A 17,430-nucleotide genomic window follows, 5' to 3' on the forward strand; every position below is an offset into this window, starting at 1 on the left:
AGCCACTGGAGTCCACGGGTTTTGGTGGCTGTTACATTTATCAATTGAGAAGGTTAAACGGGTGTAGACTGCGCCCCAAACCGCAAAACCCCAAAATCGAACCGCCCCAAACCGTTATTGGGGCGGGTTTTGGGGCGAGTTCCAGAAACCACCATGGTTTATGGGGTCTCTAAAGTGGAGTAATATTCGGGAGCCCCATGACATTCATAACTTATGCGATTTCCTTCTGTATCATTTGGTATTCTCCTTACTCTTTACATCAGTGGATTAAATCTGCTTCATCTCAAATCTGAAAATACAATTGATTATACAGCTAATAATATTCATATAGATCATCATCACACCTTATACGTTTCCGAGCTCTTATAGAAGCGCGTAGCTGAGTACTTCCCGCCTCATTCGGAGGTAGCCACTTTCGAGAGAAAGGTTTGCAATATCGGGGACTAAGCCTAATTAGTTAGGCTTCGCGCTCTTAACTAACGTAATTCACCACCGAGCTGGACAAACCCCCGAGCTGGTACCCTTTATATAGACCTTGACAATGCCCGCCAAGAAATGCCCATTTCTTGGTCATGTCAAATCTAAGTTATGAGCATAAATCGGCCTGAATAGGTAATTTCTGCATTTTATATTTCATAACTGTGCGCAATGGGCTATGATTCTGATTCCTACCTTGTTAACTAGCTTATGTCAGTCACGGCTAGTTATCGGCTGAGGATCAGAGGAATCTATTTCTGACGGAGCCCTCTTCACACGGTCAGAGATGGAGCATATATAGTAGCTTGGATGTTTGGTCGCTGACCAAACATTGTGCCTTTTTGGCCAGCTGGCGTAGTGGTACAACCCAAGCATCCGCGATCCGTCACATCCAGATTCCATGCTCCCAGGCACGCTATTGATTGCTCCCAGAAGTAGTAACCAACGCTCCCAGGGTATCACCTCTCATTCCCCGGAGCTATACAGTCCACCCCGGGAGCTATAGGTCCTCTGGGACCATGACCGTTCCTCCTGTGAGCGGCCAAGAGCGTGCCTAGGAACCATGCCATGGATTCTGGGATCGAATATGATCCCAGAAATGTGAGGGTCTCACTCGCGAGATAAAAAAAAGCGGGATCTGGCCTGGGTAATTAATATTTGGAATGCAGATTAAAACGCGGGCAAAGCGCAAAGACACTGTTTGAAGAGACATGACGTTGATGAACAATAACATACAACCAACGGTTATTTGGGAGTTGACCGAAAGCACAATCAATATCAACGATATTTTCCACGACAATCAGTAGAATAAACGAGAATAGACACATAGTCTGTAAGACATCGTCGAGGAGTAGTACAAGGCCCATAGTGGTGAAAGATGAGGGGGTTTAGAAAAATTATAATTGTAATTAATTTATTGTGTTTTTAAAGTAGGGTGTTTATTGAATATTATTGGGTAGACAGCAGTCTCCCAAATCACGCGCATTTTTCCTAATACCTAGACATCCCCCAAGTCTCCAGCTATAATTTCATTTCACCCGTGCCAAGCTTATTTCATGCCATATTTTCCAGGCCCTATTCCAACCCCCTCGTACTTTGGTGGCTTATAATAATTCTCCAAATAATTAATAGAAGCCGTGCAAGATGCCATTGAAGCTCAGCGCGGAGAATTCGTCTCAAACCTTCACGAGAGCTTCTCATTAATTTATGTACAGGCTTTTTCATACCTCTAGAAGTCGCTTTGGCTCCACCACGGTTGAATTACGCACGCGATAAGCTGACTGCATGGGCTAGTTATCTAGTTTCCCCTATCCTCAGGCCAACAAGTAGTCGTGAATGACTTAGGAATCTACTGCGAACTCTTGAGTATGGAGAATCCTTTTTGGAACCACAAGTCATCGTGCTTTACTGTGTGGATCGAAATCAGTTTCACCAGTTTATTCTCTTGGATTCTTTCTCGAACTCTATTTTGCATTACGCTATACCTATTATGTTTAGTCTATTCCTGAACCCGGACCTCAAATAATGGCGGTTGCAAGGACCGGAGCATCCTGTGCTAGCTCGACCATAGCAAAAAACAGATTGAGACTTTTGTTGCTTATACCGTGCATTTGGGAAAGCTGCTGTAGATTGACACAGTACTGTCAAAGTGTGCTCTTATCTAGAGGAATCTGGCTGGTTATCGCGTGCAGCGCTTGATTTGGGTTTTCTGGCTCGGGCCGAAATGATTACTGGGAAGATGGTAATCTCGCCCCACACAGGACTAAAAGTAGGGTGGACGTCTGTCCGCCAATCTAATTTCCTGTCCTAGCGCCGTAGTCACCTGATGGTGAACCTGAGGGGGTGCATCTCCTTTAGTTGAGAGTCAGATAGCTAACGGCTCTTGTCATGAACTAAACTGACGTTTATTTGATCATGAAATCGATATCATTCCATGGCAATAACCATGGGCTTCAGATTGGAGATAACCGTGGCTCGATCAATGCGGAGTTTCATCTGCCTCCGGGTAAGTCAGGAATGGAACAGAACAGGTCAAGGCCGACTGACTAACTGTCGCTTTCCCCTAGAGCGACCAGAAACCCCGCCCAGCCCTCTGTCAACTGTGCCATTCACGCGCGACCCAGACTTTGTCCGTCGCAATACACTGTTTGATCAGATCTATCGTAAAAACTCGGTCGCGGGGTCGAGGATAGCGCTGATTGGCCTCGGAGGTGTTGGGTAAGGGTATTGCGGCTCTTACGTGGTCTATTGCTGACAATTCGAAGAAAGTCGCAACTTGCGATCGAATACTCCTACCAAGTCCGATCCAAATCACCGGCAACATGGGTTTTCTGGGTCCATGCGAGTAATGAAGCCCGATTTGAGCAAAGTTTCCGGGACATCGCGTACCAGGTTAAAATCCCGGGTCGTCAAGATGCTAAAGTTAACATATTCAAACTGGTCGAAAACTGGCTCCGGGATGAAAAGATAGGAAATTGGGTTTGTATCCTTGATAATCTCGATAACGATCAGCTTCTTTGCTCGTTTCCGGCGACAGGCAAGGGAGAAGATCCGATAAGTGGCTCAACGAACGCCTCCAGAAAACCACTCTTAGAATACATTCCTAGAAGCCGAAATGGATCCCTCATTATCACGAGTCGGACTAGAGAGGTTGCGTTGAAGTTGGTCAATCACAACGACCTTATTGAGGTTAAACCCATGGAAAAGTCCGAAGCTCTAGAGCTTCTCCAAAGAAAGCTTGAACAACTAGGAGAGAGCCAAGAGAGTCGACAATTAGTGAGCACGTTAGAGTTCATGCCGCTAGCGATCGTACAGGCCGCTAGCTATATTCGAAATCGGGCGCCTCGGTCTTCGGTATCACAAAACTTGAAAGATTTTCTAAGGAGTGACCGTGAAGCAACAAAACTACTGAAAAAAGAGGCGGGCCACCTCTACCGGGACTGGGAAGCAAAGAATTCAATTCTGGTGACGTGGCAAATATCATTTGATTATATGCGCCAAACAAAGCCGTCAGCAGCGCGGTTGCTTTCTCTCATGAGCTTTTTCGATCGGCAAGGAATACCAGAGAACCTTATCCGGCATCAGCCTAAGGCCAACTACATATCAAGTTCAGAACTTCCAACTGACTCCAGCGACGGGGAGACATCTGAATCCGATTCCGGTCCCGATTTTGAAGATGACGTCGCAACGCTTAGGGACTATTCATTTATATCTGTCATTGAAAACAGTACACTTTTTACGATGCACCGGCTGGTGCAACTGACTATGCGCGCGTGGTTGAAATCTCATGGACAAATAGACCAATGGAAGGGTGAATTCATTAGCACCCTATGCGACGAGTTTCCTACTGGTGAATACGAAAATTGGGAGAGATGCAGACCGCTCTTTCCTCATGTCAAATCCGCAATGTCACAACAGCCAGCATCGCCTGAGGGTATACGAAAATGGGCTATATTGCTTTATAGAGGTGCATGGTATGCGTTGCAGGTTGGTAATATCGCGGATGCAAGAGAAATGGCATTTCAATCAAGAAATCAAAGAATGATTTTGTTAGAAGATGAACACGAAGAAACCATTGATAGCACAAGCATGTTGGCGTCGACATATAGGAAGCAGGGCCGGTGGGAGGTGGCCGAGCAGCTCTTTGTGCAGGTGATGGAGACTCGCAAGATGAAGCTCGGCGAGGACCATCCCTCCACGCTGAGCAGTAAGGCCAACCTGGCGTCGACATATAGGAAGCAGGGCCGGTGGGAGGTGGCCGAGCAGCTCTTTGTGCAGGTGATGGAGACGAGCAAGATGAAGCTCGGCAAGGACCATCCCGACACGCTGACTAGGATGGCCAACCTGGCGATGACATATAGGAAGCAGGGCCGGTGGGAGGAGGCCGAGCAGCTCTTTGTGCAGGTGATGGAGACGAGCAAGATGAAGCTCGGCAAGGACCATCCCGACACGCTGACCAGTAAGGCCAACCTAGCGTCGAGGTATACGGAGCAGGGCCGGTGGGAGAAGGCCGAGCAGCTCGAGGTGCAGGTGATAGAGACTCGCAAGATAAAGCTCGGCGAGGACCATCCCTCCACGCTGACCAGTAAGGCTAACCTGGCGTCGACATATAGGAAGCAGGGCCGGTGGAAGGAGGCCGAGCAGCTCGAGGTGCGGGTGATGGAGACTCGCAAGATGAAGCTCGGCGAGGACCATCCAGATACGCTGGAAAGTATGGCTAATCTCGCTTTCACCTGGAAATCTTCAGCTCACGATGCCGAAGCCATAAATTTACTACGAGATTGCTTAACCAAGCAAAAGCAAACAGTCGGCCCAAACCATCCCACTACTTTATCTAATTCTGAAACATTGTTAGAATGGGAAGTGGAGCGCTTGAATATGAATGCATAGATAAGCTATATACTTGAATATCAGATGTTTACCCAGCCATTTTTGCTTTATACGTTAATTTTTCAAAACAATCCTTCCCATAATAGATTGAATTAGTGCTCGCTACTCGAAATGGAATTGACCTTCCGATTTTAGGCTGCCAAGAGATTGTGGAAAGGCAGAAGTAACGTCGTCAGCGAGCGAGCTAAGGGCCTGCGAGATGCAGGTATTTTTAGCAGGAGCATTACAAGTAATTTATAGAGCAGTATGGCACGTGATAATACATTTCAATACGATTCAATACTTGAAACTGGGCCAAGCCAGAAATAGATTAGCAGTTTCGGATTAGGGTTCGAGAAAGATCTTATGAGAGCAAAGTGGTGAAACTGATTTCGATCCATCCTGTACATTACCTGACAAGGTTAAACTCGTGAAATAACGCAAGAGGTTATTCAGAGTAGTCCTCGAATTCAATATGCCCATCAGTCAGGTGCGGCCAAGTCCACTACTCGACCTTCCAATCGAGATCCTCCTCATGATAGCGGACATTCTGGACACCCGAGACATCGGCTCATTTCTACGCACGGCACGGAGATATGCTAGCATCCTCGATTCCCATCTTTATCAACGTGCGCGCAGCCATATCTGCGCCGACGAAAACTCCGTCCTCGGATGGGCCGCGAAAAGGAATCAAGCACCTGTAATCCGTAAGCTCCTAAGCAAAACCAGGGATGCGCCAATTCCGCTTGAAGCGAAAAGCAAAGCACTATGTCTCACCGCAGAGGCCGGAACGCATTGCATCATCGAGCTTTTGGTGGACGCAGGTGCGGATCTATCGTCTGCGATAGATATGGGACGGAGACCGACATGTAGCGCACTGCAACTCGCTGCAGGGAATGGCCACGAAACAGCCGTCCATGTACTCCTGGGAATGGGGGCAGATATCGCTGTCACTAATTCATTCCAAGAGACCGCTCTACACTATGCGGCCCGTGGTGGCCAGGAAAGTGTTACGAGACTGCTTCTGGAGAGGGGAGCTGATGTGGCAGCATTAACGATCAGCCGAGAAACAGCACTCCATTACGCAGTTCTGTCTGGAAATGAAGCGGTTGTGAAGCTGCTCCTAGAGAAGGGAGTAGACTTAGAGGCAACTTCATCCGATGGGAAAACAGCGATATTTTATGTATTCGGTGTCAAAAGTCCTAGCAGCGAGTCCATTCTTAATCTACTTCTGGCGAAGGGTGCAAATGTGACTGTATCTGAACGTTTTCGGCACTTGACACCACTACACCTTGCTGCGCAGGATGGCAATGAATGGGCTGTTAGGTCACTCTTGGCGAATGGGGCGAACGTGTCGGTCAGTCTGCCTCGATTTGGATTAGTCACCCCACCCGCCGTCGGGTCCACGGGTGGCCTGAACATCAGGCATCACCAGATGACCAAACGCTTTGGATTGTTTGTGAAGATATAATTTTGATGTTGCCCATCAAAGTGACTATTATTGGATTGATGGAAATGTCTATTACATTGGATGTCTAAGAATGTTCAGTATAATCCTTTTTAGTCTTTCATAGGCACCGAACATAGGGCCATGATGTACTTTGCTAATGCCAGATATGGACATGATCTCAGTCGAGCTATGAAGTATCGAGGAATTGGAAGGAAAAAAACAAGGCATTTCTCATCCCTGATAGGAATAGGACATGACTCCGCATAGACTGAAATCCCCTCAAACCCCTACTCATTTGAACTGCCTAATTGGGAAATAATAGCCCAAATAGGTTATATTAGCCCTTGGAGATTCCATGTGGCGTCTCTCCAACTTCTTATATTTTGATGGGTACCCCGATATTACGGTTGAAGCAGGTTAGATAGTAACATCGTGCTCACACTTTTAATCAACAATACTCTCTTTCTCTTGTCGTCAATTCAATATGTCCGGATCCCCAGATGGAATCTATGAACCGGGCCTGGTTGATCCAGGTATTCCAGTCTCCAACTCGACCAAATCGTTCTGGCTCTCCCAATCTGCACCTATTGCTCGCACCCAATCTCCTTGGATCAATAATGCAGATGTTGTGATCATTGGCTCTGGGATGTCTGGGATGAACCTCGCCCGAACACTATACCAAAAGAGTGCCAAACTGAAGATAGTTCTGCTCGATGCTCGCGATCTCTGCTCAGGTGCGACCGGTCGAAATGGCGGACATATCAAGACAATGAGCTATAACTATTGGCTTGACAGGAAAGCAAAATATGGCGTCAAAGAGGCAATCTGTCTAACCAACTTCGAGCACAGTCACTTGGAGCATATGACAGCGACAATTCGGGAGAGCGAGCTCAACTGTGAGCTGAACCTGATCGAAGGAATCGACGTGTACTATGACAAGTCCAACTTTGCAGACGCCATTGCAGCTATCAGCGATATGCAAAGATATGCACCAGAGCTTGCTTCCCAATACACAGTGTACACAGACAAAGCCAAACTTGGCCAGCTGAACTGTTCCGATCGAAGCATTGGTGCAATCGGTACCCCTGCAGCATCCATGTGGCCGTACAGAATGGTAACGGGTCTTTTGAGCAGGCTTATCACGGAAAACGGTCTTCGTGTGCAGTCCAACACAAAAGTTGTCTCGATCACCGACAGGAAAGACGATGAATTCGCTGTCGTGCATACTGATCGAGGGAATGTCAGGGCAAGACATGTCGTCCACGCAACAAATGCCTGGCTGGGTCATCTCCTACCCGAGCTGCGACCGTACATTTCTCCCGTGAGAGGCAATGTAATTCATCAAACAGTGCATTCACCACACAGAAACCTGGAAAACTCATTTTGGCATCGATACTCGAGCAAGGACTGGGATTATCTGATCCAGAGACCCTCGGGAGGTATCGTGGTAGGCCGGGCTAGCACAGGTCGGCGGGCGACAGGCGATGATAGTGAGACGGATGTCTGCCCTCAGATTCATCTTCGAGGCGTGATGGCTGAGATGTATAGCCACGGTCACTCGGCATCAGAAGTCAGCCATGCGTGGAGTGGTATCCTCGGATATACACAGGATGGTTCGGCCTTTGCTGGCAGACTTCCTTTCAGCAACAGAGGGCACCAATGGGTATGTGGTGGGTATCAAGGTATTGGTATGATCAAAGCTTTCAGGATGGCGGAGATGGTGGCTCGTATGATTGTTGGAGAAGATGTTTCTCAGGAATGTCCTACCTCATTTCTTGTCACGGAAGAGCGGATGAAGAAGCTGAAGCAATCCCTCTCGGCAAAGCCAAGTCTGTAAATGGCTGGATTTGTATTTATTCTTTCACATATTGCTAGAAAAGAAAGAACAGCACGATCAGCAGTTTTGGAAAGACAGTATTCAACACTCATACACGATCTTTGAACCTAACCAAGCCCCCAATCACGCTTCGATAGAAACTTCCATCTGGTCCAAGAGCCCCAGGTTGATAGTCATCATTGTAAGTCCCCCTGCGCCAGCTCGCATTCTCCGGACCTCTTTGCCTGTTTGCCAATCAAATGCGACATCATACCATTCATAGAGACCTTTCAGAGATGCGGCCACGGATTGCGTATAACCATAAATTAGGCCATTCTGGTGTGAAGAAGCGGAACAGACTGGACCCTCAGGTCATTCTCCCAGGCAACTTTGCAGGAACTGCCATCGGCAGCGATATCAACGCGGATCACACCAAGAGGCGTTAGGTTATTGAATTTCCCATCCAAGCCCGGGTCCACATAGTATAGGGTTAGTGCATTGAAATCGTTGCAAAGCGTCACACCATAGGTATTGCCATCGCGGTGAGTTAGAGGTGCGGTGTCGACATTGCTTAGCCCCGATTCAAATAACGGGACACTGCAAATAGTCTGCGAAGAACCATTCTGCGCTTTCTGATGATAAACGACTAGGCTGTCCCAGCTGTTTGCATTGTCCGTGATAGCCACATACCGACCTCCTAGCAATGCCGGGGTTGCACCTGAGCTACGCGCAAATGTACCAGGCTTCTTCACATGCCCGGCATCATAGGGGATGCTCCAAAGTGTTTTGATGGAAGTTCTAAGTCCCGAGGTAAGCGAATAGAGAGTACTGGTCGCATTTTCATGGTCTTTGGTACCAGAGGGCCCTGTGGTCACATAGACGGTGGTTCCTGTGATAGTGATGCCATTTTCAACCATTTCGTTTGGTATGTGACAGATATGGAAGGGCCCTGTTGGCGATGTATCCAATGGTGGTAGAGTTTTGCGTAGGATCTCCATGTCCGCGCTCGGCCTGAGATCGCAAGCAACCACTGGTAAACACAAGTTCACATCGGTATCACACATCGCATCGATGAGAAGCTCACCAGGAGCCAGAACAGACGCCAAGTTGTAAGTTCGAATGAGATCCATACGGGGTGATCCTTCAGATCTTTGGTTGTCACCGCGATTTGGTCTCTGTCCAAAAGCAGTTCCATATGGTCCAGTTGGGGCTGTCCTCGGTTTATTTGTGGTACCTTTTTCGCACATATTCACATGTGATTCTTCAATAGCATGGTGCTCGTTTAAATGAGTTTTTACAAAAGGAAGAAAAGGAAGAAAAGGGGATGTGGTTTTCGAAAAGCCAGCACCCGGGATATCTCTTGGCCTGATAGATAAGGCCCCAACAACAATATCCAGTTCGAAAATCAACAACTACCTAGGTATCGACAGTGAAGATTATTAATGATCTGATCTGGCTGATAACCTTCATTTTTTATAATTATGTCATGCTACGGACTAGGTGAAGATGACCCGAGTTTCCGGTGTCATATAAGTAAATTTAAATTGACTGAAGATCATGGCACTCTGTTTTAATTTTATCTTTCTCATGCTTGAAAGGGCTACAGGTGGTATTGACGAGGATTCTCAACAGAGATACCCAGCCTCTCCCACATAGCTTCCACATTCATATCCTCTCGGCCACTGGTAAAGATGTTAGCTTCTGCTGGGGTGATGCGAGAAAAGAACTAAGGAACTCACTCATCCTTCGGGTTGATCCAAGGCTCTGTCTGACCCTCTGCGGTATTGGGATTGCGGAAAATCACATTGTGTTTCTGAAAAAGAACAATTAGCCCAGTCAAATCCGGGTCAGTCTCCGTAAAGGCTTGATTGACTTACCATGCCGAGTGTCAAATGAATGGCCCCAGGTCCCTTGACAAACGTATCCTCAGCAGCACGGCCTTCGATCAAAGCCTGGATATTTTTCGCAACAACCGCTGCCTGTGCCGAGCCTGGCCGAGCGGCCTTTTGCGCACCGGTGTCTGCAATATCACCCACAGCAAATAGGTTCGAGTATTGCTCATCCAAGAACTGCATAGTAGGTCTAACGCGAATAAATCCATTATCCGGATTGACGACTGACCCACCGTCCGGACGAGGAGACTTCAAGTCAGCCACCAGTTGGTTATTTGGGGTTTGTCCGGTGGCTAAGATGACGAATTGCGTGGACTCGGTTGTACCATTTGTGAGCTGAACATCGAAGCTGCTGCCATCGTTGGGGAATCCACTCGGTGGGAGAGTAACTCGAGAACCAGTGATGAGTCGGATATCCAGCTGATCAAATCGTCTCTTAATAAGGTCATGGAGTCCGGAGTGGAAGTTCGGCATCACCCGCGGCCTGGATTGAACCATGGTAACCTCCTTCTCTGGATAATATTCTTTCAGATCGGTCGCCATTTGAACACCGACAGCACCACCACCAACAATCAAAATTGACTGGGATCTCTTAACTCCAGCTTGATGCTTTTGCAGATACTCGACTGACGATGCCTTGTCATCATCGTCCATAGCCGCAGGCTTGGAGAGACGGGTGCCAGTAGCAATGACGACGTAGTCGAACGGAACCTCTTTCGAGCCCTGCCATTCACGATCCAACTCAACATGGGTGGGCTTGACCGACAAAACGCGAGCCTGGACTACGCCATGGGAGGAGGGATTGGGCGACACATTGAAGATCCCACTGTACGGAATAAACGCTTTGTGTTCCTGTCCCGGAACAATTGCGAACCGAGGCTATGGGCCATGTTAGATTTGGAGGTTTACTGGAATGAACGTCCACTGGTATCGAAGTCAACTTACAAAGGTGAAAAGATGGTGGAAGTGGCTATGAGGCTCAGTCAAGAGGACCTGAACAAAACATTAGCTTCGCCTTCAAGGTTGACTTCAATGTTAGCTTACTCGGTGTGTTGAAGGCACGATGCGTGCGAGCTCCTGAGCTGTGGTCTATATTGACATTAGTGGTTACACTCTCTATCTTGGGCAGCAGAATGAACTCACTCGTCCGACGAACGAGCCGCCAACAACGATAATATTCCGTAGTGAGGTTGCCATTTTGGAAGATGAAGTTTGAGGGGAAGTCCAGGTTACCCAGAAGAACCTTTATAAATAGTCCTGGCCCTTTTTATAATCTGATCAGATTATCAGATCAAACTCCGAGGGCAATTTCCCCATTCGGCTAATCCCGAGCCACCGGAGTAGTTTATATCCGTTGAAAACAGAACGCCACCTTCAAGTCCCGGCATCCGATCTGAAACACGTCAAATATGTACATTGAGGTGCAAGTTAAAGCCGATCTCGGATAATGACTGCCGGTGCCCAAGGGAGAAATTCATCAAAATGCTAAAATACATCTACATATGTTACCGTCTGTATTGGAAAACTACTGCACCACGAACTGCCACTCTGGGGCAACCACACTACGGGATCATGCAAGCAATAGAGCCGTATGTGGTCGAACGGTAGAATCTGCCAAGGCAATTCTACTACTCTACTATCTACCCATCTACACAGGAAGAACTCAGGGACATATAAGGACGCCCAATTAGATATCTAGTTTAGCTTTTCGTCTCCAATAATACATTGTTACTTGTGTTTACCTTTTGGATTATTATGAGATTTATTACTTGATTATAACTTGACAATACTCACGAATAGACCAATACCTCGATATAGATCTATTCGGCGCTCTACCTGGAGCCGTTGCTCGATACCTCGAAAGGACCCATCCTGAAGTGAGGCCTGTAGGCAAAAGTACGGTTGAGAGATCAGATCGTTGACGTTGGAAACCAGAGAAACATAAGGCAAGTATAACCTGGGACCCCTCTGATCTGACTGTAGCCAGTTTGCAGTGCGTAACACTAAGGTTGAGGTTTTCAAGTAATTTGATGATCCTAGTGCCTCCCGAGATTTGATTTATAAGTTAGGATATCATTTATAACAGGGAGGTGTAAAAATAAACGAATATGAGGCTAACTGTCTTCTTTGTGAGCCCCTCATTTCTGTTTGAATACCTTGGAGTCCTACAATCTTGACACTGGTCACCCGAAACACGCTACCATTTAGATATTAGCCAGGTTTTGCCTGTGGTTATGGTAGGAGTTCGATACTACGTAGACCAATGGCGAGTACGGGAAAATCAATGATGCTAACCATGTCGACGCGCCGGTTTTGCCGACCACTCATCCAACACGATGTGGCGTGTGCTTGTGGTCTCGATCAATTTTAAAGCTAAAAGTTGAAGTTCGAAACTCAAGTGTATAGGTAAGCAAGGTTACGAAGACGTATAGGGGCCAGGGTTCAAAACCCCTTTTTGAGGGGAATTTATGCCTGAATGCCTTAATTTAGTACCGCTTTATACACCGCCCTAATACAGTGTACTGTAAATTGTTAATACATCAACCTGCCTAGATGAAGCTTTTGACCTCCATACAAATTTAGGTATCTCCATATTTCTGGGCGGTTTGGAAGTCCAAAACATGGGGATTGCTAATTCGACCCCCCACCCCCTCCCCCCGGCGTATTTCTGATCTTTCTCCTCTTCTCTCCTTCATGCGCCGTCACTTCTTCTGCTCCGGTCCCTGCTTTACGCTTGTCTGCCTCGAGGTACACATCTACCGCCGAGTCTGGGGTTAGGGAATAGGGGGATTTGTATAGCATAAATGAATAGAAAAGCTTCATTTTTTGGACTTGCAACCTCTAGAAATATGGAGATGCCCGCATTTGTATGGTGTACAAAAGCTTCATTTTTTGGACTTGTAAACGCCAGCAGAATCAGGGTACTTTGATTACTAAGGCGTATGTAATAGTAATTCAGGTATTTTAACTTTTCTGCCGTTCTAAATAAAGGCATTCAGGCATAAAATCCCCCTAAAAGGGGGTTTTGAACCCTGGCCCCTATACGTCTTCGTAGCAAGGTGCTCATCCACGGGTTGAGGTTGCATTTTGACCACCTCTAAATGGTTGGAACCGAGTGGCACTTATTTCCAGCCAATAGCATGATTGTGGTATTTAAACTTTAAAATATCATTGTGGTCTATCGCTGTCAGGGATTGAACAGCACACTCGAGACATTTTTATCCTTGCTATTTGCTACCTGATAATCGATTACATGGGTTACTTTTTCATATTACTAGCTAGATCCGTGGTCTACTAGAACCATAAAGAGTATATCAATGAAGGATAGGCAAACATTTTATATTCCGTATTTCAATCCCAGTAAGAATTGTCAATTTCGATAGTCTCGCAAAATGCCCTGCAAATATGAGCCATGTGTGACCTTGGGCAAATATCCATCGGAAGGCTCTTTTTGCCCAGGTACCTGCAGTTACCTCTTGATGGACCAACCTCCCCCTACGCCAATGCCAACTGCTGCCAACGGATCCCCTATATCTTTCGCTTCAGCTTTATCCACTATTGTCATGGAACAAAGGCTTCGAGGCAGATCAATTTCCCGAATAGAATCTCCCTCGAGTGCCACGGAATGGTGCCAACCCGGTCAAGATCTCCCATTGAGAACGAACGTATCGACGGAGGATAAATGTTCTCTCAAGGCTTATGAGAATTTATTTGATAAACTCCGGGTCATGAAACGACAACTGTCTCAATGATTCTATGAACCATTCAATTATCGAACTAAGTGGTAAGCACAATCATGTTTCAGGCGGATTAATGCCGCCCAGGCAGAAATACGAAGAGTTAACAACTGGAATTAGATGTACCTGCACAAGATAAAAGGATATTCCCTTCGCACATAGCCTGTTAACGCCGGGGCTCTTTGGAAATAATATCACCGGAGGGATGGGCCCAAAAGTCTCGAAAGCGGGGCGAATGACGAAGCGACAATTCAGGCTGTATTCAGTGCTATCACCGCTCATTCAGTTCTTTCCTTTTGATTCCACCACTCTGTTTCTATCACAAATCGATCAATTAAAGGATTCCAAGGGGGAGAAGGAGAAGCCTATAAATATGGGCTTCTTTCTATGTATGAAGCGATTAGACAGTTTTACAATTCATTTTTTTGATACTTGAAAATATCCACTTTGCAAGAGATACTCCTTCTTTTACATGCTGTATAGTTCCTCTGTGTACTATTTCAACATGGTTTCGACTGTGAGTCTTCGGGGAAGACTTGGGAAGAGATTGCAGGGATGCTTGATCAATATATAAAGGTATAGCTCTCTTTTCAATATCTCTACTTCTGCGATTCGAGATTAAACTAATTTATGAGTAAAGGACAACGGTCCAATTGAATACGCGCTCGATTTGGGCATAGAACATGGTGATCATCTATGTTCGAAATTTGGTTTACTAGCAGTAGGAAGGGTGGATCTAATGCCTCGAAAGCTCGAATGGGTAGTGCGACCTTTGGCGTGGAGGGGAGAGGCTCAAAGAACCTTTCATATCTAGAATCCGCTTATACTTAAGCTCTGTTTGGGACTGGGTGTTCTATATAGGCTTTTATTCTCACAAAACACTGCCCTCTTGGTAAAGTGGCAATGGGCTGACTCGGATATGCTAACGACCATCGATGTTATTAAAGCCGTTTAGCATAAAGGGAAAGATATAATCATTTTTTAAACCGAGGAGCTCCACCCAGCAGCGACCACAATTGGGCCCAAGTCAAAGTGCGGGACTATCTGAAATCGAATCCAATGAGACAAGCAAATCTTCACTCAACTCAAATGGCGGTTATGAGATAAATACTGTGCACGTATAGTGGCGATGAAGTAATTCATACGCAACATTTGAAGGGCAGTTAACAACAAAATGAGAATGAAACAGAAACTGAGCATTTGTTTACTGGTAGAGGCACCGTGTAAAATGCCCCATACACCACTATTCCTCTGTCGTTCCTGGTGCATTTTCATTCGTCCTTCCCTTTGGTCGGCATCACCCGCAATATTTTCGATTTCATTTAAGGTGGCCATGCGGTGATCTGCGCGGGCGCTACGTACCCTTGACCGTTTATCAGCGACCTGTATATTTTCGTCGGATTCGTGGATATCGCAGCTATTGTCCATAGCTTTGTTAATCTTCCGCTCTAGCTCGGCGATAGTATGATAGGAGTGCGGTGGCATGTAGATAAACTCAGCGACAAGGATAAGACCTGGGACAATTATATAACTTAGGAAAAACGTTTTGATAGAAATATTCCCCTCGGTGGCATCGTAAATTAAGCTGTGAGAAGAAATATAGCAGCAGATGCATCGAAAGCGCCTGTGACCGTAGCAACAATGATGCCCGGCTGCTTTGGGAAGGCATGCGCAAGCTGGAAAGTGGGGACAAAGACAAAGGTGCCCCCTAACGCCAGAAGTATATTACCAGCGAAATATTCATCTAATCCGGGAAATGAAAATGAGCCGCTCATCAACATACAGCCCACTATCAGAGACAAGCAAGCCACAACCCAGCAGGTCCGTCGGCCGTACCGATCAAGAGCCCAGCCAGCCAAGAGCGACGACACATTTGCGGTCACAGAGGCGACGACGAAGAAAAGGGCTAAGCGTAGACCTTGCTCGGCGCAGGATATTCCGTGGGTTTTTTTTACTATTGCTGATACCGATGACGTAGTCTGACTCACAGAGATCGCTGTATATTCCTTCGGCGATTAAGACCGGCTTTAATGCAGCAAAGCCGAACACGATGCCGGCGGATAGCCAGCACGCTACAACTCCAGTTGCCACCTGAGCTAGACCACCAAAATATTAGATTAGTCCTGCCATACGGAATGGTATATTCCTGCAAAACATACCGCATCGTTTCACAACGGGTACTTTATACGCAGCAATATGAAATTCCTTGGAAGTTGAATCGGCTGGTGCGAAATGCATGAAATGTCGCTCTTGATACTTATTAATTGCAGACGGATAGAAGTAGCCAGGCGTTGCGCTTTCACGTACGCCGTCGTTGGTCGCATACGGATTCGGCCTGGCACAGCCATCGTAGTCGAAGCCTTCTGCTTGGGTAACATGCTGAGCCAACGACATTTTCCGTATTTGTTACTTGAAAGGTGTTTAAGAACCTTGACCTATTGCTTCAAGGGCGCGGTGAAATAGGCTGAAGTTGAAGTTGAAATTATGATTGCAATGTTTTGGTGGTGGCCTCCATATGCCTCAACAAGTTACTTTGGCCACTACGTTGTAGCCCAAACTGAATCTTTACCCAGCCTATTGGGTAGTAGTATCAACTTAGCAACAGCCTAACATAAAAGATCGTCAATCTATCAACGCAAACAATTTAATTTGCAACGACCAATCAGTTTGACATGGCATTCCGCAAGTGTACACGTCATTCGTTATGTTACAAGGATCATATGAGCGGACTTCTTTGATCCCCATCCATGTCATCTGATACTGGCCCAAACTGTCAAAATCGCCACAAGCTCAATGTATCCGAGCGTTTTCGCTCGATGTTACACTGACCTACAAACAACTGGCAGGGTATATAAGAATAATAGATTTGTTGCGCATTTTACAGTTTAAACAAACCTTGAGTTTAGCATGATGATGCCGTCGAGAGCCGTCAAGTACGTCCCGCGTTTCTGTTTGCCTACTACCAGTTCCACACAGTTCGTCCGGCGAAAGCCAGTTGATGCTGTTGCTTGGGCCTACAAATGGAGAAATATGTCGAGGGTTCCCTCTCTACAGGGAAGATCTCGCTCTACAGTCGGTCGACCTTTGGATGACTATGACCGCTTAATGACAAGTCATTCTGGACCCCGAGTTTGGACATACTCTCCATCCTTTGACATCCGCGAAACAGAGGATGCCTACCACCTTGAGGGTAAAGTTCCTGGTGTTCAGTCTAGTGATATCGATGTGGAATTTGAAGATTCACATCGTGTCAATATCAAAGGTCATAGTTCGCGCGAGTTTCGTTCTAGTGAAGGGTCGTGGTGGGTGTCCGAGCGGTCCGTAGGAGAATTTAGACGAACCTTCAATTTCCCATCCGCTATCGACCGAGAGAATACCCACACCCAGTTGAAGGATGGCATTCTTTCTATAACCGTAACTAAATCTGGTTCAGCAGCAAATACCAAGAAGGTCGATGTCGATACTTGACATTGCCTGGGTCGAGCATATTTGAATATGCGAGCAAAATGTGTGTACTTAGGGTGGTTTAAGAGCGAACCGACCAATGCTATGTGACCCTGGACAAAAGAAATGTTCTTCGTTTAGAAGAGCTACTGTAATGAACATGTGTAATCTTAGGTCAAACGGGACGGCATGTTCGTAATCTGAATTTAAACTATGGCTTTGGAGAACCCAATAATCTAAGCTCGG

General features: G+C 46.5%; 7 protein-coding genes across 7 annotated transcripts; 4 read left to right on the top strand and 3 right to left on the bottom strand.

Moving 5' to 3' along the window:
• Positions 1 to 2,391: 2,391 nt before the first annotated feature.
• N7471_001929 (uncharacterized protein) lies at positions 2,392 to 4,866 on the top strand (the record flags this gene model as incomplete). The annotated part of the gene is made up of 3 exons (XM_057274649.1): positions 2,392 to 2,482; positions 2,544 to 2,694; positions 2,742 to 4,866. The coding sequence occupies 3 exons, from the start codon at positions 2,392 to 2,394 to the stop codon at positions 4,864 to 4,866; spliced, it is 2,367 nt and encodes a 788-aa protein (XP_057139287.1).
• Positions 4,867 to 5,320: 454 nt separating this feature from the next.
• On the top strand, positions 5,321 to 6,316 carry N7471_001930 (ankyrin repeat domain-containing protein; the record flags this gene model as incomplete). The annotated part of the gene is made up of 1 exon (XM_057274650.1): positions 5,321 to 6,316. One exon carries the CDS (start codon positions 5,321 to 5,323, stop codon positions 6,314 to 6,316), a length of 996 nt encoding a protein of 331 aa, XP_057139288.1.
• A 463-nt stretch (positions 6,317 to 6,779) lies between these two features.
• On the top strand, positions 6,780 to 8,132 carry N7471_001931 (NAD(P)/FAD-dependent oxidoreductase; the record flags this gene model as incomplete). The annotated part of the gene is made up of 1 exon (XM_057274651.1): positions 6,780 to 8,132. The coding sequence occupies one exon, from the start codon at positions 6,780 to 6,782 to the stop codon at positions 8,130 to 8,132; it is 1,353 nt and encodes a 450-aa protein (XP_057139289.1).
• Positions 8,133 to 8,437: 305 nt separating this feature from the next.
• On the bottom strand, positions 8,438 to 9,241 carry N7471_001932 (uncharacterized protein; the record flags this gene model as incomplete). The annotated part of the gene is made up of 1 exon (XM_057274652.1): positions 8,438 to 9,241. The coding sequence occupies one exon, from the start codon at positions 9,239 to 9,241 to the stop codon at positions 8,438 to 8,440; it is 804 nt and encodes a 267-aa protein (XP_057139290.1).
• A 470-nt stretch (positions 9,242 to 9,711) lies between these two features.
• On the bottom strand, positions 9,712 to 11,200 carry N7471_001933 (NAD(P)/FAD-dependent oxidoreductase; the record flags this gene model as incomplete). The annotated part of the gene is made up of 6 exons (XM_057274653.1): positions 9,712 to 9,793; positions 9,851 to 9,924; positions 9,989 to 10,882; positions 10,949 to 10,996; positions 11,048 to 11,092; positions 11,147 to 11,200. 6 exons carry the CDS (start codon positions 11,198 to 11,200, stop codon positions 9,712 to 9,714), a joined length of 1,197 nt encoding a protein of 398 aa, XP_057139291.1.
• Positions 11,201 to 15,320: 4,120 nt separating this feature from the next.
• On the bottom strand, positions 15,321 to 16,134 carry N7471_001934 (MFS transporter; the record flags this gene model as incomplete). Its single annotated transcript, XM_057274654.1, has 3 exons — positions 15,321 to 15,694; positions 15,729 to 15,836; positions 15,900 to 16,134. The coding sequence occupies 3 exons, from the start codon at positions 16,132 to 16,134 to the stop codon at positions 15,321 to 15,323; spliced, it is 717 nt and encodes a 238-aa protein (XP_057139292.1).
• Positions 16,135 to 16,650: 516 nt separating this feature from the next.
• N7471_001935 (Hsp20/alpha crystallin family protein) lies at positions 16,651 to 17,208 on the top strand (the record flags this gene model as incomplete). Its single annotated transcript, XM_057274655.1, has 1 exon — positions 16,651 to 17,208. The coding sequence occupies one exon, from the start codon at positions 16,651 to 16,653 to the stop codon at positions 17,206 to 17,208; it is 558 nt and encodes a 185-aa protein (XP_057139293.1).
• Between the last annotated feature and the right edge of the window lie 222 nt (positions 17,209 to 17,430).

This window comes from Penicillium samsonianum (assembly GCF_028829775.1).
Source record: "Penicillium samsonianum strain IBT 33392 chromosome Unknown utg000002l_segment0_segment0, whole genome shotgun sequence".
NCBI lineage: Eukaryota > Fungi > Ascomycota > Eurotiomycetes > Eurotiales > Aspergillaceae > Penicillium > Penicillium samsonianum.